This window comes from Dendrobates tinctorius, unplaced genomic scaffold (genome assembly GCF_039654945.1).
Source record: "Dendrobates tinctorius isolate UK_male_01 unplaced genomic scaffold, ASM3965494v1 ptg000039l, whole genome shotgun sequence".
NCBI lineage: Eukaryota > Metazoa > Chordata > Amphibia > Anura > Dendrobatidae > Dendrobates > Dendrobates tinctorius.
In genome coordinates, this window is record NW_027361707.1 from 9,683,734 (window position 1) to 9,711,583 (window position 27,850).

General features: G+C 44.8%; 1 protein-coding gene across 1 annotated transcript in view; it reads right to left on the reverse strand.

Moving 5' to 3' along the window:
- Positions 1-27,850, reverse strand: part of FAM193A (family with sequence similarity 193 member A) — a 129,909-nt gene that overhangs the window by 100,776 nt on the left and 1,283 nt on the right. The window contains exon 2 of the mRNA XM_073574466.1: positions 2,504-2,569. Within this exon, the coding sequence (XP_073430567.1) occupies positions 2,504-2,569 (66 nt within the window). The remainder of the gene's footprint in view (positions 1-2,503; positions 2,570-27,850) is intronic.

The window sequence follows — 27,850 nt, forward strand, 5'->3', positions numbered from 1 at the left end:
GTTCATGATCTGGGCTTTTAGTGGAGATGAATCTGTGCTGCCCTTTATGTCCATGCTCAGTAGTGACCAGTGCTGTGGGTTCGGAGATGAGATGAATCTGTGCTGCACTTTATGTACATGCTCAGTAGTGACCAGTGCTGTGGAGTCATAGATGAGATGAATCTGTGCTGCACTTTATGCACATGCTCAGTAGTGACCAGTGCTGTGGGTTCGGAGATGAGATGAATCTGTGCTGCACTTTATGTACATGATCAGTAGTGACCAGTGCTGTGGAGTCATAGATGAGATGAATCTGTGCTGCACTTTATGCACATGCTCAGTAGTGACCAGTGCTGTGGGTTCGGAGATGAGATGAATCTGTGCTGCACTTTATGTACATGCTCAGTGGTGACCAGTGCTGTGGGTTCGGAGATGAGATGAATCTGTGCTGCACTTTATGTACATGCTCAGTAGTGACCAGTGCTGTGGAGTCATAGATGAGATGAATCTGTGCTGCACTTTATGTCCATGCTCAGTAGTGACCAGTGCTGTGGAGTCGTAGCGGAGATGAATCTTTGCTGCACTTTATGTCCATGCACAGTAGTGACCAGTACTGTGGGGTCATTGATGAGATGAATCTGTGCTGCACTTTATGCACACGCTCAGTAGTGACCAGTGCTGTGGGGTCATAGATGAGATGAATCTGTGCTGCACTTTATGTCCATGCTCAGTAGTGACCAGTACTGTGGGGTCATAGATGAGATGAATCTGTGCTGCACTTTATGTACATGCTCAGTAGTGACCGGGGCTGTGGGGTCATAGATGAGATGAATCTGTGCTGCACTTTATGTCCATGCACAGTAGTGACCAGTACTGTGGGGTCATTGATGAGATGAATCTGTGCTGCACTTTATGCACATGCTCAGTAGTGACCAGTGCTGTGGGGTCATAGATGAGATGAATCTGTGCTGCCATTTATGTCCATGCTCAGTAGTGACCAGTGCTGTGGGGTCGGCGTGGAGATGAATCTGTGATGCACTTTATGTCCATGCTCAGTAGTGACCAGTACTGTGGGGTCGTAGATGAGATGAATCTGTGCTGCACTTTATGTACATGCTCAGTAGTGACCGGGGCTGTGGGGTCATAGATGAGATGAATCTGTGCTGCACTTTATGCACATGCTCAGTAGTGACCAGTGCTGTGGGGTCATAGAGGAGATGAATCTGTGCTGCACTTTATGCACATGGTCAGTAGTGACCAGTGTTGTGGAGTTATAGATGAGATGAATCTGTGCTGCACTTTATGTCCATGCTCAGTAGTGACCGGGGCTGTGGTCGTAGTTGGGATGAATCTGTGCTGCACTTTATGTACATGCTCACTAGTGACCAGTGGATTCGGGAGTCAGGGACATTGAGGGATCGGAAGTTTGGCTTACCGACTCCACGGCCCGGCATTTTAATGTGCATTTGGATAACCAGTGAACAAGCGTTTGCAGGAATCCTTGTTAGTAATTATCAGCCTGTGTAACAATGCCATTGACCACGAAACAAATGAGCAAATAGTTCATATGAAAAATAAATAATTACCATCGGCAACACACCACCCACAGAAAGATGACGACTTGTGAAAGATAAACAAAAGCATTCAATGGATTGCATATAGTCTTGTCTGCAGCATTCACATTTTGCAAAAGCAGACATTGATCAAGAAGACTGTTGGGGAATGCAGCAGTGACTACAGAGGAGCCACACCAGTCTGGGATGTGGCCATTGTTCTTAAAGGGAATCTGTCACCTCATTTTTCGCATATAAGCTGCGGCGACCGCCATTAGGGGCTTATCTACAGCATTCTGTAATGCTGTAGAATGTAACCTGAAAGATAAGAAAAACAAGTTAGATTATACTCACCCGGGGGCGGTCCGGGATGATTAGTGTCGCGGGTCCGGTGCCTCCCATCTTCATGCGATGACATTCTCTTCCTTGCTTCGCGTCTTGGCTCTTGCGCAGGCGTAATTCTCTGTCCTGTTGAGGGCAGAGCAGAGTACTGCAGTGCGCAGGCGCCAGAAAAGGTCAAAGAGGTCCGGCGCCTGCGCACTGCAGTACGTTACTCTGCCCTCAACGGGGCAGATCAGTACACCTGCGCAGGAGCCATGCCAGAAGCAAGGAAGAGGAAGTCACTGCATGAAGATGGGAGCCGTCGGACCCGGACACCCATCGGACCGGACCGCCCCTGGGTGAGTATAATCCAACTTGTTTTTCTTATCTTTCAGGTTACATCAGGGGCTAGATAAGCCCCTAATGGCGGTGGTCGCAGCTTATATGCGAAAAATGAGGCGACAGGTTCCCTTTAAGGGTTTTTTTTCCCTTGCCCTTATTAATAAGGGTTATTCCAGTAGTGGACAATCCAGTAGTGGTATGTAGAAAGAAAAAAAAAAAAAAAAAAGTATAGACTAAAGCACACAAGCTCTTCACATCTGCTTCCATGTCATGAGCAAATGTTTCCCCACACACACACAATCTTTTACCTGTGGGACGCCTGTGAAATCGGAACTGAAGGGTCCGTCAGTGAAAGAGGTACCGTTTAATGCGATCTGCAAAACAAAGAAATTAAATATATTACAAAAAAAAAAAACAACATTTTACAACACATCGGGTTCAGCCAAGGTGTGCTTTCACATCTAATGAATTCCTACGTGTGTGAATATATATATATATATATATATATATATATATATATATATATATATATATATATATCTCTCTCTCTCAGGGCGTAGCGAGGACTCCTCCTTGCCATAATCTGTGCAGCACTTCATATGGAGGAGAGTTATTGGCGATATTTCAGACCATCTGTTTAACCTCAAGTGCCACAAACTATGCAAAATAACAAACACACTAACGACACCAACCATCACCAGCAAGGCTAAATTTATATTCTTCAAGAGGAGTAAAAAAAATAAGTAAGCACAATAAATGTAGGTTTTCTACGTTCTACAGAACCGAAAGGGGTCAGACCACGTTGCTGTCCGTCCGTCTATTTTTTGGATTCAAGGCAGGTATAAAAGCTATTCCTCTAGAGCTCTAGAGATTGAAAAAAAAAAAAAAAAAAAAAACATACACACTTTTTTTTTCTACCCCTCAGTCGGGCTGGAAGAGAAAACGGATTTTTTTTATTTTTTTTTTATTTAAGTCATTGTGTCCTCAGTAAATGACTTATTGTAAAAAAACATTTCAGGATAAATTAGATTTTTGTGATACATGTATTCATTTCAATTTTTTTTTTTTTGCTCATGTCAAGATCTTTAGTAAAAAAAAAAAAAAAAAAACACCACAATTTTCACACTGGCCACTGGGTGCTAGTTATTTCAGGAAGACTTTACAGCAGTTTCAATATGATCAAAGGCAGGATTACACTGAAAGGAAACACCTCTATACATCCCTTTCCCTGCCTTCACAATGACATTTTGCACACAGTCATTAGACACTTCAAAAAGAAAGGGGGGGGGGAAATCTGTCTGTTGTGGCTAATGTACATGTGTTTGTTCTTGAGAGGACAGGAAGCACACAGTCGGTGTGAAGAATGCAAGATTTGTAATTTTTACTATTAATACTGTAATAAAAGGGATGGAGGAGATGATAAACAGAACAAAAAAAAAAAATTTAGAAAACTGATTTGACCAAAACAAAAGTAGGCACAAGACGTTGATTTTGGCAGGACCAGATGACCTTTTGATAGGCATGAGGGCTTCAGGGCTGTACACTGTCATTTTGTGGGGGGGGGGACATGAGGATCAGACTTGTTGAAATTATCAATGCCTTTTTGCTTTCAGCAGGGGACTGTGGAGTCAATAAGAAAAACCTCCACAGCCCTGATTTTCAGGGGAGATCAGAGGGGTCTGGCACCAGTTTTCTCCTCTCTCCCCACTGAAAACACACGAACGCTTGTGACGTGACAACATAAGACAAAGGCTACACCAGGAGCTTGCTGAAGCCAAAACATGGTCAAACAAATTATCTATTTTTCACTCTGATCTCCGCCGGTTAAAAAAGGAAAAAAAAAAATAAAAAGTGTTCACAGCTTTAATAAATATGGTGCAAAAATAGGGATTTTTGTGTACTCACTGTAAAATCCTTTTCTCCAAGCCAATCATTGGGGGACACAGACAGTGGGTGTTATGCTGCTGGCCACAAGGAGGACACCAAGTAAGCCAGAAAAAAAGTTAGCTCCTCCCCTGCAGTATACACCCTCTCGCTGGCTGAGATTTCTCCAGTTCGGTGAAAAAAGCAGTAGGAGCATAAACAGTCAATAATAACCATAACTAAGTCAAAGCCTAAGAATGCTACAATGAGCCAATAGGCTAAACAGGGTGGGTGCTGTGTCCCCCAATGATTGGCTCGGAGGAAAGGATTTCACGGTGAGTACACAAAAAACCTTATTTCTCCTACGCCTCATTGGGGGTCACAGAGACAGTGGGACATCTAAAGCAGTCCCTGAGTGGGGAGCATACATCTGCTAATACCCCATGTACCACGGAGTCAACAGTGAGGTACTGCCAATTGCAGGCTGCATCCTCAGAGGCCTGAGAATGAATTAGGCAATGTTTGTAAAGGTATTCAGGCTGGATCAAGTCGCAAATTATCTCTTGTATCCGGAGGACACCAGCCTCCCTGACCCACTTGTCATCATTGGGTAGATCTATGAGATTTGGCTCCCCTAGATCCAGAAGCCCTAGGCCTGGGTTTCCAAGAGCGGTTAGGTCTGTATGAGACCTGGGAGCCTCTATCTCCGCGCGGGGACTGACCTGATCCAGAAGAGAAGGTAGAGGAGGACCAACCGGAATTGTTGAGAGAAGATCGAAAACTCGTCGGCTGTTGGTTGCGAAACAGCCCCTATTGTTGAGGAAGGAATTTACTTTTTCCCCCGGTAGTATAGGAAAGGAGTTGGTCCAGTTTCTCTCCAAAACAACGACCCGTTTGAAAGGGGAGAAAAGACAACGATCTTTTAGGTGTGGCATCCGCCCGCCAGCCACGGAGCCACAGGGTTCTTTTAATGGAGATCACATTAGCGGCAGTTTGAGCCGCGCAATTGGCGGCATCAAAAGAAGCGTCTACTACAAAGTCAGCTGTGTGAAGTATCTGCCTGGCGACAGTGGTTGCCTCCGGAGGAAGATTGGTGCCTTGGAAGGAAGTAATCAAGACTTCTGCTCAAGCGACCATTGCCTTGGTTACCCAAATTGCCGCGAAAGATGGAAAAAAATGCTACTCTTGAAGCTTCAAAAAACTGAACGGGCAAGGTAGTCAATTTGACAATCGGAGGGGTTTCTGACTGAGGAACCCTCAGAAACAGATAGGAGCGTTTTAGAAGCAAGACGTGATACAGGAGGGTCCACTGGAGGGGACTGTAACCAATCCTACATTAGGTCTGGATGAAAAGGGTATTTAGCCTGAGTAGACTTTTGCCCTGTGAACCGCTCATGTGGCCGATCCATATGTTTCTGGACGGCTGATAAATAACGTGCGCACATGCTAGGTTTCCTTAAATGCGCTGGGGTGTGCTGGAGCGGGAATATTTTCCTCATCCAACCTCAGAATCCTGTTGACTGATTCTATAAGAGAATCAAGCGACTCTTGGTCAGTTGGGGGATTCTGAGGGGCTGACGTGTCAAATTCGAAATCAGAGCTGTGCTCGCTATGAACCTCAGGAGAGGGCGAACGAGAGACAGGAGTCGCCGATGCTGAGGCGCTGACCATCCCTTGGAAGAGTATGGTCCCTGCTGGGGGACGGTTCCCGGCTGATGCCAGAGCCCTCCGCGGGAGGTAAGGACGCTTTATGCCTGGGTCAGAGACTCCACTGACCGTGACAGGGACGCAGCTCACTCAGGGTTACTAAACGCAGGAAGCCCGTCAGCAGCGGCGGCGAGGGACATTGGAGCGCAGGTCAGGGCGCAGTCCGGGTCACCATCCGTGTATAACGGATTAGTCTGTGCACTGGGTAAGGCAGACTTGCAAGTGGTACACATGGTAAAAAACGCAGTGTGCTTTTTAACAGCCCATTTAGCCTCCTTAGATTGAGGCATAGAGCTCCTGAAAGGGTTAAAGGCAGAGTGTCTGCAGCTGCAGGGAATGTGCCGTGAAGGGGTTAAGCTTTAATCTGAGGGCAGATGCAGCTTACCCGGTCCTGTGCTGGGTCCCCCGGGAGGAAAAAACGTGTCTTGTGGTGTCACCCGGTATCCGGCTGTCTAGAGCAGGCATAGCACTCATGAAAGGGTTAACAGCAGCTGAAGACATGGCCCCCGAGAATAGAATTGCGCATCTCATAAGTAATGAAAGGTGTCTATAGGGGGGGGGGGGGGGGGGCGGCGACATTAGCGCGGGCGGCGCTAATCAAATTGCGGCCTAGTAGGCCGGAAAAGCCAGGGACTAAATTTTTGGCCTACCCGCGGTAGGCGCCGGGGGTGGAGAGGGCGGCACTAGTGGGCAGCGCTATTCAAACTGCGGCCTAGCAGGCCAGAAAAGCCGGGACTAAATTTTTGGCCTACCCGAGCGCGGGGGGGCGTGCACCACCGTTGATGTCAAGTCAGCGCTTCTCCCGGGGGGTTAGGACCCGGCCCCATACCTCCACTCCTGTTCTCAGGCAGGTCGTCGCTGTCCGGGGACTTCTTGTCTCATCCTCCAGGCGATGTAGCAGAGCTGGAGGAGGAGGTCTTAAAGGGGTATTGCTCAATCAATCCACCCTGTGGCAGGGGGATGGAGAGCTCTGGGGCTGATTCAGGGCATCCGAAAAAGCGCTGCTTAAGTACTTCTCCATGCACTCCTGTGCTACGTCCTGTTGCGCTTGCCCTCATATCTGTGGAGTACCGACCGTAAGGGAACCATGGTCAGAAGAATCAGCCCCATTCGTTGCAGGAAAGTGTACGTGAAGGGTTACTCCACGTGCTTGCCTGTTGGCTCAGGGGAGAGCGGGCCATAGAAAGGAACCGTCGCCCCCTTCAATCCGTTAATTAAAAAATAAAAACGGTGGGGTCTGAAACAAGACCCAAGTGCCTCCTACAGACACTAAGCAAAGAACCGGAGAAATCTCAGCCAGCGAGAGGGTGAATACTGCAGGGGAGGAGCTAACTTTTTTTTTGGTTTACTTACTGTCCTCCTAGTGGCAGCAGCATAACACCCACTGTCTCTGTGTCCCCCAATGAGGTGTAGGAGAAATATGTTTTACTGTGCACATGAGCAATGTAATCTATAGGAGTCACAGAAACCGCTGAGCTGGCTGGGATTTGTAGTTTTGTAGCAGCTAGAGACTAAATGGTTTGATTTTTCAGAACACATGGCCAAGTCAGCACTAATTTTAAATTCAATGCAACAAAAAAATTAAGACAAGTCGGACGTCTTCAAACATCGGAGCGGAACAGGAAAATCGTAATATCGGACAAGGACAGATATTGGATCAGAAAGGGCCAATGACTATGGGCTGATGGAGCTTCATGATAAGTACAAAAATGGAGCACGCCAATAAGTACCAAGTCATGCCGCCGGCACAATACCGGCTGGCACCTTCAGCCATGCCAGAGACGAATACTAAGCAGCTCTTCATAAAATCAGCCGCTCGAGTCAATTAATAATTCTGTACCCTGTTGCCAGGCTCGATGATCTAAAAATAGGAGGCAAAACCAGCGGAGGATGTGAACGCAGCCATATTGAATCAGACAAAGCAGCCAGGTGGCCTAAAGGACAGGGTTTCTGCTTAACCACAGACTCATGAACACATGCATTAATCCTAGCAATATAGGCTAGTGTAATACCCCCCATTACTGCACTACAAGGTCCAGGAGAGAGACAGCCATCGCCATAGGAAGACTTCTATTGTAATACCTACCGAGACCTTAAAAGGGAATCTGTCAGCAGGTTTTTGGGATGTATTCTGAGAGCAGCATGATGTAGACCCTGATTCCAGTGATGTGTCTTGCTGTAGTTTCAATACAATTAGTATTTTATCAGAAGGAGATTATCACTGAAGGACTAGGTTCCATGTTAGTAAGGTTAATTTGTGTAGCCCCGCCCCCACCACTGATAGGCAGCTTCCTGTGTATATTGTACATTGCAGCCAATCAGGGGTGTGGGTGGGGTTATACACAGCTCAGCATTCTTGAGCACTGCTAGAAAAAACAGCAAAGAAAACAGAGACTGTATCACAACGGCAGCAAGCGACACATAGCTGGAATCAGGTTCTCTGCCCCTACATAAGATTACATAGCAAAAATCCTGCAGGAATATTCTCTTTATGTGCCTGTGCATATGTTGCAGATTTGTTGATTTTTCTGGTGCAGGTCTTTCACAAAACCTGCCAAGCAATGTGAATGAGATTCCTGACGTCTCATGCACACGTTGCTCATTTTTTAATTGGAGATTTGGTGCAGATTTAAATCAGTAGCATCTCAGTTTCTTAAACATTTTTTGCTACTGATTTCACCCATGTTAATGGAGTGGGGGGGGGGGGGTGGAGAATCAGCAAGAACAATAAACGCATAAAAAAGAAAATGCCTTAAAAATGAAGCAAAAAATGCACCTATCTTGCATATAGCAATTCACTATTTAGGGTATTTTTTTTTTACTTTTGTTCTTTTCTCCCCTTCTTCTTAGCTATAACTAACTTTATTACCACGAGGATTTTTCGTTTTTTTTGTGGATGAGTTATACTTTTGAATGAAATTTTCGGTTTACCCATTCAAAGTCCTAGAAAAAAAGGACAAGCACGCAATTGTTTTTTTAGACTTTTTTTTTTTTTGTATAGTACATTGGATTGAATGTTGTAAAAACAAAATAAAAAATGACTTTAGAGATACGATTTTCCAGATCAGTACAAATACAGCAATATCAAAACTTTGTTTTCAAGTGGTGACGATAGATTTCAGAAATTTGTAAGAAAAAAAAAAAAATAGAAAATTACCGTACTCGTCTCTCCATGTCCTGAGAACCGATATATTTTTATTTTTCAGTTAATAGCGCTGTATGAGGGCACACCTGTCCGGTTTGCGTGCTACAAATGACACGGTCCAAGATAGACAGCGTCATTCAATGTGTTAACAGCCGCGGGCGGGGATTAGCTCCACTGCCTTCTATTAGGAGGAAAGTGCTGGCTACATAATGCAGGCTCAGAGAGGGGCACTACGTTGGACGTACAAGTAGGAGTTTAGGGGTTAAATAAAGATGGAATCTCATCAGAAAAAGCATTTTGCTAAAAAAAGTTTTTTATGTTAAAATTATTTTAAAAATCAGTCATTGTACAGGAAGAGGAGGTGGTGAGCTGTGACATCACTGATTGTGAATGGCGGATCCTGTGTTATCTGCGGTATATAGAAGTGTTGCAGGAGCAGAAGGTGGTGAACTGTGACATCCCCTATTGTAAGTGGCGGATCATTTGCTGTGTACAGTGCAGAGTAGCTTGTTATTGTAATCCTGTGATAATGACTGTTGAAAAGTAGGAAGATTAAGTCTAGTATAAAACCTAGTTGCCAGTGTTAAAATTGCAAGTTTTCTGCGTTTGTTCTTTTTCATTTGGTTGTTGTTGTTTTTTAACACATAGGGAAATGGAAAAATTGTAAAATAAACCACCCCCCCCAATATATGTTATCAATATCAGATTGGTGATGGCGAGACACCCGAAACTCCTGCCTATAAGCTGGTCCCAGACACATCACTTGTGGTACTGCAGAGCACAGCTCTGTCAGCTGTATAGTGGCAGCGGCCGGGTACTGGAGAACACAGCTCTGTCAGCTGCATAGCGACCGGGTACTGCACAGCACAGCTGTCAACTGCATAGCGGCAGCGGCCGGGTACTGCACAGCACAGCTCTGTTAGCAGCATAGTGGCTGCGGCTGGGTACTGCACAGTTCTGTTAGCAGCATAGTGGCAGCGGCCGGGTACTGCACAGCACAGCTCTGATAGCAGCATATTGGCAGCGTCCGGGTACTGCACAGTTCTCTTAGCATCATAGTGGCAGCGGCCGGGTACTTCCCAGCACAGCTGTTAGCAGCATAGTGGCAGCGGCCGGGTACTGCACAGCACAGCTCTGTTAGCAGCATAGTGGCAGCGGTCGGGTACTGCACAGCACAGCTCTGTTAGCAACATAGTGGCAGCGGCTGGGTGCTGCACAGCACAGCTCTGTTAGCAGCGGCCCGGTACTGCACAGCACAGCTCTGATAGTAGCATAGCGGCAGCGGCCGGGTACTGCACAGCACAGTTCTGTTAGCCGCATAGTGGCAGCGGCCGGGTACTGCACAGCACAGTTCTGTTAGCAGCATAGTGGCAGTGGCCGGATACTGCACAGCACAGCTCTGATAGCATCATAGTGGCAGCTGCCAGGTACTGCACAGCTCTGTTAGCAGCATAGTGGCAGCGGCCGGGTACTGCAGATTTACCAAATTCGAATGAAAAAGGAGTGGATCTGCTGCTCCCCGCTACAGCCACAATACAGGTTGCAGCTGTGCTTATCAGTGAGGGTGTCATTCTCACCTATCTGATTTTGATAACCTATTTGATATGTTTTGGAAGACATTTATTCCAGACTTCATGTAAACAAAGAATAAAAATGCAAATCACATTGCAAGCGAAGTGTTTACTAGACAACAAACTAAAGACATGCGGCTTTAGAGCAGCAAGAGGACAGTGGCCATACTGCTGGGGCTCCACCGGAGCATAATGGTGTGATGCCACAAACACCCTAAGGCTGCTTTCACACATCCGGCTTTGTGTCTCCGGCGCTGTGCGGTGAAAAGTCGTAGGGGCGGATCCGGGATGTGCCGGAGACACCGGATGCCTGTGTGGCCGGATACGGTGGCGCCCACATTTAAAAGAGCAGCACGAGACTCAGAGTCTCCGCGCATGCGCTCTGAGAAAAACCGGTCCGGCGCTGTCAAAAAACGTTGCAGTGAACGTTTTTTGCAGACGCCGGACGGCTACTTTTTGCCGTATCCGGCAAAAACCGGATGCGCCGCATACCCATCCGGCACGGTGCGGCGACAATACAACTCTATGGGACAATACCGGATCCAGTTGCTCCAAATTTTGCCGCATCGTGCCGGATTCATAAAGCCGGATGTGTGAAAGCAGCCTTAGGGTATGTGCACACGTAGTTTTTTGCCTCTGCAGATTTTGTATTGAAAACCGCAGATAAATCCGCAGGACAAAAGTCCTGCGGTTTATCTGCGGTTTTACACCTCATAATGGATGAAACTGGATGTAATGGATGTAAAACTGCAGCGTTTTTGCACCAAACAATTGACATGCTGCGGATTGTAAACCGCGGAAAAATCCGCAGCATGTGCACTGCATTTTTTTATTTCCATAGGAAATAAATGTACTGTACAACGCAGCAAAATCTGCTGCGGACCCGCAGGTGCAGAAACGCTGCGGAACCGGAGCAGAATCCGCACCGTGTGCACATACCCTTGGGGTATGTGCACACGGTGCGGATTGGGGTGCAGATTTGGCCCCGCGGATTTTGTAAAATCCGCAGGTATATCTGCAGGTCAAAAGACCTGCGGATTAGCCTGTGGTTCTGCCCTGCGGTTTTTCATCTCCACAATGGAGGAGATGGGAATCCGCAGAAAGAATTGACATGTCAACTCTTCCTGCGGTTTGGAAACCGCAGGAAAACCCCGCACCGTCTGCACTGCGGATTTCAATATCCATAGGATATTATGGTACTGTACACTGCAGCAAAAACTGCTGCAGTTCTGCAGCGGCCAAATCCGCTGCGAACCGCAGCAGAATCCACAGCGTGTGCACACACCCTTAGGCAGCGGGATCTGTCGCTCATGTTCAAAAGCTACAGACTGTGCTAGTATATATTGCAAAAAAAAAAGACTTGGCCGTTTTCAGGTGAGGAGGCCTTGAGACACGTTTGAGGCGTGCTGCAGAGGCTTTCCTGGCAAAAAAAACCTGTGTGAATGCAGAGTGCACAATCCTGTGATAAGTGTAGCATGTAGCAGATGACATCCTCTGTGCTTAATCTATCGTGGCGGGTTACTACAGCAGCAGCGCCCCTCTGAGGGGAGCGGTCCCATGACGCTGCCATTACAGTCTTCTTCACATGCAACGCACACTTTACTACTAATAGATCTGCGCCTATATGTGACCCTCATCCCATGAAGTCACAGACGTTGCAGGCAAACAACAGCTCAGGTTTTTCCATTTGTCCTACACTGCCATTTCCGTAGCCCTTTGATATATACCAGTTCACGAACTGTATTAGAATAGACTAAGGGGGAAACTTCATGATGTTCCTACAATGCACACATTATCAGGTGAACTTAATGCAATGTCCCTAAACTTTTGATTGCACATGTTCAACTGTTTAATGTCTCAGTACTTTCTGAACAACTTGAACAGGTGTTTGATCCATGAATCGGCCAATACATTTCTGGGCTCAGTTAGAATTGGTATTAAACAGTCCTCATCATGCTGGTCACACTGACATCACGTGACCAAGATGACACCTAACAATTGATCACCAGGACCTCGCCATTCCGAGGCTTCAAGCATGATGTTGTCAGACGGAAGAGGCCACTGAGCTTAGAGGGTCACAGTCATCAGCAGGGTGTAACAGAGACTGGAAAAGTGACAGAAAGGCAGAGAAGTGGACGTCCTCTGCCGCATCCCACACTGATGACGGCTTCATTGTGAGCAATGCCCTTCGGGCACTGGATAATCATGAAGGCCTGTACACCCCGAATACACAAGGCAACATGCTGTCGATAACCATGCCAAAATAAATAAATAAATAATATATATATATAATATATATATATATATATATATATATATATATATATATATATATATATATATAATTTGATATATCTGCCAAATTTACATGAGCCAATAGTTGGGATCTGTTTGGTGTAAATGCACCTTACGCTCGCGCTGGCTGCCTATCAGACGTTAGTAAATGTGCTCCGACGCTTCCGAAAAATCAGGTCAAAGGCAGAGTAAGCTGAAAACTACAGGAGAGGAAGCTGATCACCACATTAAAGTCAGGACTGCCGCCGCTATATAAACTGCGGCCACCCAGATCCACAGGCGCACTAATTTCTGACACGCCAAATAATTTTTAGCTTCCTTTAAAAAAAAAAAAGTTTAAGACAGACTTGAGAAAGTTAGCCTAGTAGTTTTTTCAGTCTTCGACGTGTCCATGCTCTTGGGTCATCTGCAAGGCTCAACCTCTGCCAGACCCGTCAGGAAAATTAGTCGCCTCGCTGGATATAAACATCCGAGTATGTAACGGCTCCATACACTGGATGCAGAATATGGACAAGCGAGCGCTCAACAGAGGTCGCAGAAGACGCTGATGAATGTCTTGGCTCAAAAGTAATCAATTTCAGGACTAGCTTGGGGCTCCTCAGTAGTCTGGGCATCCTGGGAGCTGTAGTATGAGATCTACAGGGTGGGCCATTTATATGGATACACCTGGGTGGGCCATTTATAAAGATGTATCCAAAATGGCCGACTTCAAAATGGCCACCACCCATCTTGAAGTTTCCCCCCTCCCATATACTAATGTGTCAAACAGGAAGTTGATATCACCAACCATTCCCATTTTATTTAGGTGTATCCATATAAATGGCCCACCCTGTAGAGTGAAGGTTTCATTAAAAACTGGGAGTGACAGACAATTTAATGAGACCTCCTCTTTCCTCCAAAGCTGCAAAAAATTCCAATATCGAAAAAATATAAAACACTTACAGTACATTGTAAAGACTGACCGCCGTATATAAAGCAGCAGCAGTGCGATTCCGCATAGCATGAAGTCACCCCAACCTGGTAAAGGAGAATGCCGCCAGGGCGAGCATGCATCATCATGTAAATGAGCAGACAACACTTCCTCCTCCTCCCCGCCCTGGACACAAGCGTGCCTCCTGCTTGGGAAAAGGACACTTCAGGACACCGCACAGTGAAGGGACCAGGAGTCGGCCAATCACTGATATCGATAGAGAGATGAATGGGGGAAAACACGACATCCATAGAAATGTCATCAGGGATACGTCAGCCCAACATCTCCACAGATCTGAGCCGACTAATAAGAGGAGGAAAATACACATCCAGTGCAGAAGTTCTGTATATACGCATCATTTCCTACTACTTCACTGTAACTACCACACTCCGCCCGCCCTAAATTCCCGTCACCTGTTACCCAATATACTAACGTCATCTAAGAGGGAAACCTTCACACATCTGCGACACAATCTGCACCAAACTCTGAGGCTTTTTTTTTTTCGCTGCAGATTTACAATGTATTTGCAAAGAGTGAAAACCGTTGTGAATATCAGCAGCATACAATTTCCATGCTGCGCAAATCACATTCACAGCGACTGTCACGCTAAGGCTCAATTCACACGTGGGTTTTTTTATGCAACGTTTAGCTGCGTTTTACAGTACCAGAAAAGTGTATGAGATTTCAGAAATCTCACGCACACAGCTTGTTTGCTTTTTTTTGTCCTCCATATTTAGTGCCAAACCTTGGGTTTTGCAGAATGGAGCATGTCAATTTCAGACTTTTTTCACTCATTAAAAAAAAGGGTGATGGGAAAAAAAAAAGTGAAAAAAAAAGCCGCAAAAACACAGGTATCAGTTTTTGCTGTGTTTTTTTGTGCCAAAGCCTCGTTTAGTAGAAAGTGATTTTTTTATAGATTTTATTTTGCAATAAACTATCAGCATATACGAGAGACAAATGCATGAAAAAACTGCTGCCAAAAAAAAGCCACAAAAACACAGCAAAAAAAAAAAAAGCAACAAAAAAAAAAGCAACAAAAACTAAACAAAACCTGCTTTTTTGCAGCAAGTTTACTCCAAAACGGCTCTGAAAAGCGCCTCTTAAGCTGGTGTCACTGAAATCACAAGGTCCGTGAATAAAGTCTTATGGTTAAATAAACCAGACATGTTCCAATTGGGAAACACAGATGAGCAATTTTCTTCCATAGACCGAATCTGCAATGTTTTTAAGAATTCTAAAATGCAGACTGGAGAAAATCCACAGTGGAAAATTAACTGTGCCGTGGATTACAAATCAAAGGCATTTCCACACAATTAAATCCGCAGCCTTTTTTTTCTTTTTGACATGCCCCATTGGTCTTAGCAAAGAATGAGAGAGATATAGATATATATATATATATTATTTTAAATAGGAGGTGCAAATCCAGAGGCAAAGAGGGATGTCACAGTTAACTGTGCGCCTGCAGTTTAAGGCTGAGTGCAGACGGAGTTTTTAGCCCTGCGGATTTTTCCGTGCAGAATGGAGAAATCCGCAGGTCAAATGACCTGCATTTTTCCTGCGGTTTCCTTGCGGTTTTCCACTGCGGACTTCCCCCTGCGGATTTGGAGAATGGAGCAGGTGGAAAACCGCACAAAAGTAGTGACATGCTGCGGATTTTGTACCGCAGGAAAACCGCGCAGAAAAATCCACAGCGTCTGCACAGCGGTTTTTTTTTTTTCATTGATTTCAAGGCTACTGTACACCACAATGCGGCTATGCAACGTTTCTGCACGGTAAAATCCGCTGCAAACCTGCATCGTGTGCACACAGCCTTAGAACATTAAAAAAAAAAAAAAAAAAGGTCAAAAATACACTGCCCGTCTCTGTCTACAGCCAACGCTTTTTTTATTTATTTTTTTTATGCTGTGCCTTCATCTCCCAGGTGTAGGGTTTCTCCCACAAATGCAGCATGCTCTCCATGTAGCACTTAGTCATATGCCTTCTCATAGGGCAGCACTGTGGCTCAGTGGATAGCACTGCAGCCTTGTAGCACGAGTCCTGGGTTCAAATGCCACCAAGGACAACATCTGCAAGGAGTTTGTATGTTCTCCCCGTGTGCGTGGGTTTCCTCCGGTTTCCTCCCACATTACAAGACATACTGATAGGGAATCTAGATTGTGAGCCCCATCGGGGACAGTGATGATAATGTGTGCAAACTGTAAAGCGCTCCGGAATAGGTTAGCGCTATATAAAAATAAAGATTATTATTATACGCCTATATAAAGGGGAATACATGAAAAAATAATTTGTGCATAAAAAATGGCCAAACGTTGGGTATTTTTTGGAAGCAGCCGAAAACAAGTTTCAAAGGGAAACGCTTCTTTTTTGGGTACGTTTTCTTAAGTGGCATTTAAGAATTTAAGCGTTCTGAAAGATTTTTTTTACGGTAGCGATTTTGCAGCCTTTATTGGATAGTGCCAAAATTGAAGCGCTCTACACCAGGAGCCGCACCAAGCATCTATCAAACTTTTTTTTTCTTAAATCAATATCACACAAAAATCAAACTTTGCTATATCTCAGAGAAATTAGTTTTTCCCCTCCTCCTGGACTGGTCCAGTCAGTCTCAAAATGTATAATTTAGCGGTAAAATGTGTCTTCAGTGAAGACAGAATTTCCTATTCCTGAGCTAGGAGATGACAGTTGGTGCTCGTAACATTCTATGCAGAACCGTAACTGCCGTTAACAGGAGGAGAACTTGCAGCAGAATGTCTGTGTTCCTCTAGCTCCTCCCTCCTCCATAGAATTCTAAAAGCACCAACTGCCATCTCCTCTCTCAATAATGATATTATCAGTGTCCAGTGAAGACTGATTTTACCCATAAATTGAGTGAACGATCAGTCCAGGAGGAGAAAGAAGATTTCTCTGATAAGATTTATTAAAAAAAATTGATTACATTTTGTGTGTACTATTGATTTATGGAAAAAGAAAATTAAAACAAAGGTTACTCATTAAAAGCAGGAGAAAAAACTTTTTTACAATAGAAATGAATAGGAAAAGGCTTTCAAGTGTTTCTAAAGCAATTTTTTTTAAAAAAATCCTCAATGTGAACATAGAGTACGAACTGTGCGTGAGCTGACTAGTAAGGCTGGGGTTAGACTTGCAAGTACAAAGCAAGAAACTGACGCGAGTCTCTCGCATCAATACACGGGATAGGAGTGTTCGGCTGCATAGAAATACATGCAGCTGCACACTCCGGTGACGAGTGCTGGCGGCAGTGTCGGGTATTGATGGGCACGTTTCTCACATCACACTCGCAAGTCTGACCCCGGCCTAATGATGAGAACAGGTCGATTCAATGGCGCTCAATCGTTCTGGCCCCCCCCCATACATTCTCAAGTTATCGCCAGTGATTTCCTTGGGTGTTAGCCAAAATATTTTCGCAAGTCAATAACTGAGCATTCTCATGAACCAATTTTTGGCCACCTGATTGCACCTATCGGATACATTACATGACAGACATGGCGGCTGAGAGCCCCATGGCTACCCTCCGTTGCCCACCAGCAACCTGCGATCAAACTAAACAGGGTTTATATATGGATATATATGGCTTCCGTCAATAAAAAAAAAAACACTTTGGGGTTATAATTCCATAATGACCATAGTATATAAAGGGGTTAAACCTCTATCCCAGGCACTAAAAGCTGCAAACTGCTGTGGGAAAATGTATGGAATTGTGCAGAAAGGGATTAACGGAACAGTATGAGGAAAAAATATACATGATTATTCAAGTCTGAAAAGTATGAGAAAAAAAATAAAATACCATTCAGACTTTTCCAAGGGTAGTTTTGCCCTGCACCCACCTAAGCACCGAAGGGAGGAGGCAGCAGACAAAGGGAGCGCTAACCATCTCCTCTCCTGGATGTGAAAATTGCACAGCTGCTACTTGACAGTACTTGTTGGAGTACCGTACATCCCCAGAGTACCGCTGACGCCCTCCGTGACCTGGTACTGCACGACGATGCTTAAAGGTGACGTGATGCTTTGAAAACTGAGCAATGCTGCATTAGGACTTGATTACCACATAATCCGGTAGGAAACTATGAAATGCAGCGCACACAATGAAAGCTGCTGCCAATCTTCAACTAAATCTACTGCAAAATTCAGATGACATCCTCCCCAACTTACAGCTGAAAACTTTACTGCAAAAATAAAATCTTTCAAAACGTACACTGTATTTGTGAGGATTTTGACCCTTTGCAACATCAGGGATGAAATCCACCATCTTTCCTCAGCAGAACCAGCAGGCTAATGAGCCAACATGCAGGAAAATCCAATGATTTTGTTTTCTGGTTTTACAGTACAGAAAAGTTGTAAATCCACTCTTAAGTATTCCACACATGATGCAAAAATCTGCTGCTGTCAATTCATTTAGTTCCTCTACCAGTAAAGGTTCCAGTTAGGGCACTTTGCATGGAATTTGGCGCGTTTTTCATACACTGTGGGGGATGCTTTTTTCAGCTTCCAGTGGGCGTTCCTATCAATGACTGACAGCTCGCTCAGTATGCACAATTATACAAAGGAAGCTGTCAGTCACTGATCGGACCGCCCACTGTACTAACAATCCCACAAAGGGTAGAGGATTAAATTAATAAACCACAGGCAATACTGAATCTTCTCTCACAAAACCATGCGCTGTCTAGTGAGTTCCTCCGGCTCTATAACATGGTGCCTGCAGAGTGAACGGCATTTTCATGGTGAGAGGTTCCCTTAAGACAAAATTAAGATTTTTCTAATAAAGTACACTGAAACCATAACTGTCCCATTAGGGTATGTGCACACATAGTTTTTTGTCTCTGCGGATTTTGTCGAGAAAACCGCAGGAAATCCGCAGGACAAAGTGCTGCGGTTTTGCCCTGCGGTTTACACCTCATAATGGATGAGGTGTAAGGCTGTGTGCACACGCTGCGGATTTTGCTGCGGTTCCGCAGCGGTTTTGGCCGCTGCGGACCCGCAGCAGTTTCTGCTGCGGTGTACAGTACAATGATTCCCTATGGGAATAAAAAACCGCAGTGCAGACGGTGCGGAATTTTCCGCGCGGATTATCTACAGTTTTCAATCCGCAGAAAGAATTGACATGTCAATTCTTTCTGCGGATTCTCCTGCGGTTTGCCATCTCCTCCATTGAGGAGATGAAAAACCGCAGGGCAAAACCGCAGAGCAATCCGCAGGTAAAACCGCAGGTATTTTGACCTGCGGTTTCACCTGCGGATTTTACAAAATCCGCGCGGATGAATCCGCACCTAATCCGCAGCGTGTGCACACAGCCTAAAACTGCAGCGTTTCTGCACCAAACAATTGACATGCTGCGTTTTGAAAACCGCGCGGAAAAAAACGCAGCATGTGCACAGCTTTTTTTTTATTTCCATAGGAAATAAAGGTACTGTACAGCGCAGCAAAATCTGCTGCGTTTCTGCAGAGCCAAAAACGCTACGGAAAGGCAGCAGAAACCGCAAAGTGTGCACATACCCTTAACCCCCAGTTTAAGACCAGTGTGTATAAAAAGCAGAGTAGTTTTCACCTCCTGGGGCCATAGCCTTGTTTATGTGACACTTTCATAAGATATCCGCCCATTCTGTAGGACGGGCGTACATCATAAAGCCTACAAGGCAGCAGATCTCATCACTACCTGGTTTCTTCAAGATAAGAGTACGTTCTCAGACATTGCCGCTTTGGAAATGTGAATTCTTCAGCGGCATTTACGACTAATGGCGCCGGTCTGCAGCAAAGGGCGAAATATACACAGACGTCAGCAGCACAGGCCGACAACTACAGTTCTTACATCTCCAAACCTTTTTTCTTTCTTTTTAGCAGCATATGCACAAGCTTCCTTAAAATCTCAAAACACTCTGCTACAAACGCAGTGGATTATCAATCAAAAAAGAAATCTGCTGCAATTATGAAATGTGGGAATAAACGATTAGGTCGATTTTCATGTGTCTCCATAGTTACAGACTACAAAGAAACGTAGTCTGTAACCAAGGAGACACATAGTTCTGAATAGAAACTGCAGATGCAGAAAGATTTGAGATTTTTCATTATTCAAATGTATTAGATGTACAATAATGGAGACGGGGGGGTGATACAGAAGTCATGCCCTCATACTTCTTACTAACCTATCAAGCACCGTAATATTTTTTAATAAGGCACAAGCATTGTATTGGGGTGCAGCTTGGCCAATAAGCCACCGATGCTTCAGGGCGGTGTTTGCAGGCTCTACAGCAGGGGTGGGGAATATTTACCTGCTAAGAGCCATCTGAATATTTATACCATACAATTGTATCCTAACTGCGCCCACAACATATGTCCGGACTCCGGACACTAACACCGGTGTCAGGACGTAATCTTTCATTGCACGAGTCTCAGCTATCAGTAGTGAACACTGCGTGAGTGTGATCACAAAGCAAAAAAAGAAATTAACGCGCCGGCAGCCGTCAAAATCCAGCTACCGACCCCAAGCACTGAGGTTCCCAGGAATCTGTCCAGGGGGGCTGAATAAAAGGTCATCGAGGGCCATAAACGGCCTGCAGGCCTGAGGTTCCCTATCCCTGCTCTAAAGCATGCAAGCGCCAGCTCCCTACAGCTATCACTAACCTGGACAAAGAACAATATTCAACAGAATTAAAAAGTTGTGTCCTTGGGAATGAAAGTTTAAAAAAAAAAATTAAATTGCAAAGTTACTTTCTTTTAATTACTCCATGTTTCTTTTTATTTCAGGACATTGATCCATTAATTTCCCAATTCCTAGAATGAAATGAATGGAAAAAAAAGAAAAGAAAAAAAGGGGGGGGGGGTTCTTTGACAGTCAAAACATTTATTTTTTTTAAGCAGAAGACGCTCCAGGAATCGCTTCTTTTCGCTGGAATTTTGCAAACCTCATTTTTTTTGGCTTTAATGGTAATTTCCTGAGCACTTTCTCACATGTGTATTTTAATTATTTTTTTTATTATTTTTTTAGGGTCTTCTTGCTTTTCTCCAGATGTTTATTAAATCCTTTAAGCTAAGAAAACGACAGCATTTTTTTAAGCAAAAACGCTGGAAAAGATGTCCATGCGTCGTTAGCTTTCCCATTCAATTATACAATACCCAAGTACGTAGTGTCTTTCTAGCGGAGAACAACAACAATTTACACGTTAAACACTTGGGCCCCACTGGTGTAAATCGCTTTAACAAGTAGCAACATTTCAGTGCAATGCTGGGCTGCATAAAAACCTTGCAACCTCTGGTGTTTTCACGCCACTTTCACCCAGCTCTGCCAAAATGGGCAGAGCTTAGACGAGAGGGGGCGACACGCCACGGCTCATCTAATTCAAGTCAAGCTATGGCGTATGTTATGCCAGAAATCTTACTCCAGTCACTAACTAGAGTCAGATTTGCGGTGAGGCGCCCACAACTTCTCAGACACACCAGATAGATTAAGAAGCGCGCGCCTTGTAATGAATCAGGATATCTGCCCCCTCATCGACTTGATGAATCAAAGACTTGGGAGTTTTTGAAAGCCTGAAGGCGTATAAAAGCAGAACATATGAACAGCAAGTCGCTTTCATATTCAAAGTAGTAGGACCACACATGATTTTGTTTTGTTTTTTTCTGGGGAAAAACAGTGTGAACTTAGTCTTACACTAGAAATAGATGACAGAACTGTTAAAGAAAAGATTTTGACAGCATTTATGGTCCACATGCTGCACGGCTAGGTGCATATTGTTTCCGATACTAGCGCTCAGGACATAACGGGGCGGCAACGGTCCGGCTTCTAATAATTGTTTCATTTTTTATTATAAGTTATATATTTTTGTTAATTTTTCTACATTAATCCAGTGTAATAGTATAGGGAATGTAGACTGTAAATCATTTATTTTTACATTTTTGATTCATTGGATAAAAGTAACTGTGCTGTTAGTTTAACTTAAATTAAAAAAAAAAAAAAAAAACTGTGTATACAGCTCTCATGCAAAACTATGTTGCCATAGTTATGCACTACAAACCGTGAGTTGTCTGACCCTGCAGTCATGATCCAAACTTTCAGCCACCCGACTGGGAGAAAATCTATGGTTTGAGAAAAGTTGGGGGGCTTTTTGCGCTTAAGTCAACATAGTCAAGGTTGGAAGACCCTTTTAAACTCCCTCAAGTATATTTATAAAAAATAGGAGGCTGAAGAAATGGAGTAGGAGTAGCATGTGCAGGATGTATAGGAGCTGTGTACACAAAACAGGATGATCTATGCCAAATCCAAGATTCACAAAAGTGCTCATCTGAAGTATAAAAAAAAACAAAAAAAAAAAAAAAAACACACACATTTTTGCAAAATGCTCCATAACATCCTCCCAGTGCTCCTCTGTGACAGGTGCAAAGACTGACAAACATTTACACAAATGACAATATGTAAAAGTTTTGAAAGTGAATTTGCTTAAAAAACAAAGAGCAAACTAAACTGCGATTCTGATAAAAACATACAAAAGGATAAAACGTAAACATCACACCCAACATCTAGACTTCATCCGCACATAAACCATCCTTTCCTGATATGTCGGCGGAATTGTCTGAATCGGAGAGCCGCTGAACAGCTGAGCAATCACAACCTCACACAACCACCGGCTTTATTTACATGGATGTTACATAAGCGGCAGCCGAAGAGCTCGGGAGAAGACAGACAGCAGACACATTCATACGTATCTACAGCACCTCCCGGCTCTGCAAATGTCACCGACACAGCACTTTCCACAGCTCAGTCATTAGCAAAACAGCAATTTAGAGAAAGTAGAGCAGAAAGGAGCCAGCGACCTGCCAGTGCACAGACTTCATCAGGGGCCGGATGCGGTGGAGGAAGAGCATGGAGTTGCTTGGAGACCGGACCCCAAGGCACCGAGTGATTCACATAAGATGCATTACTTCTTATTTACCAAGTGCTGCATTTATAGATACATATACACAGTATATTAGTTGTATATGTAACAAGGTTGTCTATGCCTAGGCATTGGCCTCACACCCTAGCAACTTGCCACCAATGTCCACGTTCGAACCGGTGACAGCAAAGACATCCTAAACTTAATCAAGTGAATAGACAAAAACCTATTAAGAGTAGGTGGGAGATTGCATTACACAGCTTTGCTTGGACTGGCAGCAAAACCCACATGAGACACTGGGGGCATATTGTCAGAGCAGGAGACGCAGGTTGCTGACCCCTGATCTATGCTGCCACCAATCTCCTCTAAAATTGGAGATACTACTGCATAAATATGTAGGGGTGTCACTCAGGAGCCAGGGAAAGCTGGGCGTCAGCACCAGCAGGGGCTGCAGTAGAGGTCCATACTAGCTCTCATCCCAAGAAAAAAAGCATATAAATATATTCAGTGAAACGATTCTAGGACCCAACCCAGCGGACAAGTCCGTCGCAGCCATTTACAAGGTTTGCCTTATTTATTCCTCCTGTTACTAGCAGGGACAACCACAGTCAGACGATGGCACAGGGGTCCTCCGTGTATGTGGCATAATAACATTAACGCTGCCCTGGTCTGGCATCCAGTCCGGTGACAGGCAGGCCAAGGCAGTCATCACTTCCAAGCCCAGCAGACTCGACCACTCTGGACTCAGTAGGTCCAAAGGCGATGGAGCGAGCAAGATGTAGGAAGGTTGCCACGGAGGACCAGACTGGACGCTGGATCAGGGCAGCGCAAATCTTTTTGCTCATCTCTAAGTTTGTATGGTCTCCCACTGTTTGGGTGGGTTTGCTTCCAACGATCAATATGGGATGACATGTGTGTACAGCATTGTAGAATATGTTGGCATTCTATAAATGGATAATATAAGTAAATATAGGAGGAGCATCAAAACAATGCTCAAGCATAAAGCGGTTTCACACTTCACTTTTTTGACGTCAGTCAAAATCCGCCGTTTTGCAAAAAAAACGGATCCGCCTTTTTTTGGCGGATCAGTTTTTCTTCCCATTGACTTGCATTGCGGCGGATTTTGACGGATAGTCATCCGTTTTTTAAGGGGTCCGTCATAATTTTGGTGTCCACTGTCTTGAGTGGACGGACAATGAAACGTTTTTTGTGTGCGTTAAAACAGCGGATCCATCGCTGTCCGCCATGCGTTATAATGGACGCCAATGGACAGCGGATCTGTTACCAACCGTTAATTGACGGATCCGCCTTTTTATACTAAGCATGCCCGGAAGAATTTCCTTTCATGGTATTTAACCCCAAATCCCTTCCTGGCAGCAAAAAATCTCTCTCTCAATCTCTCGTTACCTTTAACTTTCATGCACTAGCGACTAAAGCGGATCCATACAAAAACCGGATCCGGTGGCATCTGTGTCGCAAAACGGAAACAGATCCGTTTTTTCACACACTGGCGGATTTTAACTGACGCCAGAAAGCTGAAGTGTGTAACATGCCTAAGACCACATTTGGGGGATTGTTTTTTAAGCAATTTAATATTTCTACTAGTGCTAAACTGCAGGCTCACTCTACAGTCAGCAGTGGTGGTCTATGGACAGGACACTACATCAGTGCCCAACAGGTGGGGGCTGAAATCCCTCAAGCTTGTTTCCAACCAGAGGCTTAACGCACCATAATCACAACTCTCCTCCCCAGACTTCAGACTCAGGGGGTGAGCAACCTGTGGCACTTCAGCTGGCTATCGGGGCATGCTGGGAGTTGTAGTTTTGCCAACAGCTGGCGTGCTGCAGAGCATTAGCACAAGATGTATCATCTGGAAAACAAATGTGTGACCAACCTAGTGACAGCGCCTGAGCAGAAAGAGGGAAATGAGAGACATCGGGACAGGAAGACCTGAAATACCTGTACCCAGTACACCCAGCCCTAGGAAGGCTCAGCGCTGACACCAAGGATAAAGGCAAAGGTAATAAGCTGCCCAAGACTGGTAAATTAAAGGGGAAATAAAATATGTGAACCCTCATGCTGGGGACCAGTCATACAGGCTGCTCTTTTCTCTTCCAAACACCAATGTAGAGGAGCTCTGGGCCCCCAAATCTCTCCTGCTGTCCACCCTAATCACATTAGGCAGCGCTCCTCATAGCTAAAAACCAGCACAGTATTTACATTCATAATTTGCATTATCAACATCTATAGGACCACATTTGTAGGACCTGTAAATTCACATATTTGCACTGCAAAGTAAGTACATCCCTTGTAATTTACTCTTTAGTATACTTACTCCAAAGCAACTGAATTAAAACAAATAAACTTTGCAAATCTAGTTTTGGTTACATCTCTCTGGCCAATGTGTGTCTGCAGCTCCCCGGCAGGCTGATGTGATTCCAAGGTAACAGATAAACAGATCTTAGAATCACACATTGTGGACTCAATGCAGATTCTCCGCTGTTATTCCGCATACAACACACACAGAAATGTCATCCTACAAGACTGAAAGGCCACAATAAAATCAACATAAAGAATTGACGTACTGTGGGGTTTAACATCTGCACGGCAGGTCAATGTGCAGATAATTTCTGCATTAAACTTAATTGACGCTATACTACGCTGCGTTTCTTCCAGGTGGAAAATCTGCAACGTGTGCATTCAGCGCTATATGCAAGGACGGAGTTACATGTCACTGCAGGATCACGCTATACACAGGGTTTGTTACAATGGAGACCATACACAGGTCTGCAGGAGTAGCTTAACTTTTCAAAATAGGGATTTTTGTGTACTCACCAGCACGAGGGTGTATACTGCAGAGGAGGAGTTAAGGTGCCCACGTTGCGTTTTTTTAAGCGTTTCCGCCACTGCAGAAACTCTTAAAAACCCCAAATAAAACACATTCCCATGCAATCCTATGGGATTCCACAGTTGCTGTGCCCATGCTGCGGATTTTTCCGCAGCGGAATCGCATAGCGGTAAAATCCGCAGCATGGCCATTAATTCTGCGGAATCGCGGCGATTCCGCCGCCATAGGATTGCATTGAAACGCTCACTTTACGCATGTGGCTATGCCCACCATGCGTAACGTGAGCGCTTCATGTGCAGATGGTACCCAGGGTCTGGAGGAGAGGAGATTCTCCTCCATGCCCTGGGTACCATATTCCTGTTAAAAAATAGAATTAAAATAAAAAATAGGGATATACTTTCCTTCTGTCGGCCCCCGGAGTCCTTGCGACCCTCATCAGCAACTTCCGTTTCCAGGGATGCATTGCGCGAATGACCTCTGATGATGTAGCGGTCTCGCGTGATGCTACGTCATCAGAGGTCATTCGCGCAATGCATCACTGGGAACAGAAGTTGCCGGCAGAATCGCTGAGAGGTGGGGGGACTACAGGGGCCGACAGAAGGCAAGTATCTCTCTATTTTTTTTATTTTATTTTTAACATCCTCTCTTTTACTATTGATGCCACATAGGCAGCATCAATAGTAAAAAGTTGATCACACTTGTCAAGTACTATGTTTGACGAGTGTGACCAACCAATCACTTTTCCAAGCGATGCTACAGATCGCTTGGAAAAGCGCTGCTACAGATCGCTTGGAAAAGCGCTAGCATTCTGCAAGCTAAAACCGCTTGTGTGAATTCCGCATGCGTTTTACCCGCGGCGGGGAGTTGCAGAAATGCTGCGGACAATTCCTTCTGCAATGTGGGCACATAGCCTTAATCTTTCTATGTTCACTTAGTGTCCTCCTAGTGGCAGCAGCATAACACCCATGGTCCTGCGTCCCCCAATGAGGCATAGGAAAAATGTTGGTTGTATCTTTTTAGTTCAAGCAACAGAAATAGTTAACCTCTTCACAAGAAAAAAAAATGGATTATAAATGTCAAATGCATTAATACCTTACTTCTAACTCGGAGATGTGGCTGCCTGAATTTCCAGACATGAAAAAGACAACGCTGCCTCCCAGCATCATGCTTTACAAGCGACCATATTGCCGTATCCTTAAAGGGATTGCCACTTTTGTAATCACTTCACAATAAAAACTTCTAACAAACTTCTGAATTCAATTTCTCGCTGTTTCAAAAAATAAATAAATAATCACTAGCTGACGTCAGTAAAGGGAAACATTCTTACATCCACTGTGTGGACCCCAAAACTTCATCCAACCAAGGAGCTTGTTAGACAATATCAAGTCTAGGTAAACCTCTGTGCTATTAGGAGTCAGGACGCCATACAAAAACCAGACAGACCCTACTATAGTCCACGGGGGTCAGCCGGGCAGTGATCATGCCCATTCCTCCAGCCATCTGCGCTGCTCAGCTCCGTGACGGAGCAAAATAACAGGTGAATGAAGCCTCACATGTAACAAACCCTCAGCTGGGCGAGCGAGGAATTTTCAACCTCTGATCTGGATTCTAGTTCCTGACAGCAAGCATTGATCTTAAAATCAGAAAGAAATCGCATCAAGGTATATAGTAGAAAGTGAAAGAAGGCACTGCAGTAGTCAACGTATCCCCCCCCCCCCAAAGCTGTGGAGCCTTTCTGCCACCCACCAGGATAATGGAGCTGTCCATCCAGATACCAGGACTACACCTCTGTCAGGCAATGCCCTGACCCACAGCAATGCATATAGTTGCCACCACCAAAAGTTTTGCAAATATAGTTGCATCCCATCCCTGAAAAAACACTCAAAATCACAAGTGACAGCAGCAACCAAGCTCTCTGAAGGGGTTTCAGGAAAGACTCCAGCCAAAACACAGGTGTTGTGGAAAAAAAAATAGTGCACTGATCCTCCCCAGGTCCAGCGCTGCATCTCCAATACTACTATCAGTGTGTTATCTGCAGCACTGATGTCACGTTGACAGCACTGCAGCCAATCAGCATTCCCCAGTGACTCCGCCTGATTACACAGTTCCAGCTGCTGAGATCACATATTGGATGCAGCACTGTCAATGTGACGTCAGCACTCCAGACAAAATCAGACACCGGAGACTCAGTGAGGGACCAGGGGAGGGTGAGTAATGCATTATTTTTTTAGGCAGAGGAACAGGGGATTTGTGAAACCGAAAAAAATCCCATTTAATCTCAGAGGTTTTGGGGGGTAAAACCTGCGCTGCACTCTCTCTCCCCAGGTCCGTCACTTTATGTCTGCCGCTATTCTCAGTGTCTTGAGGTCATGTCAGC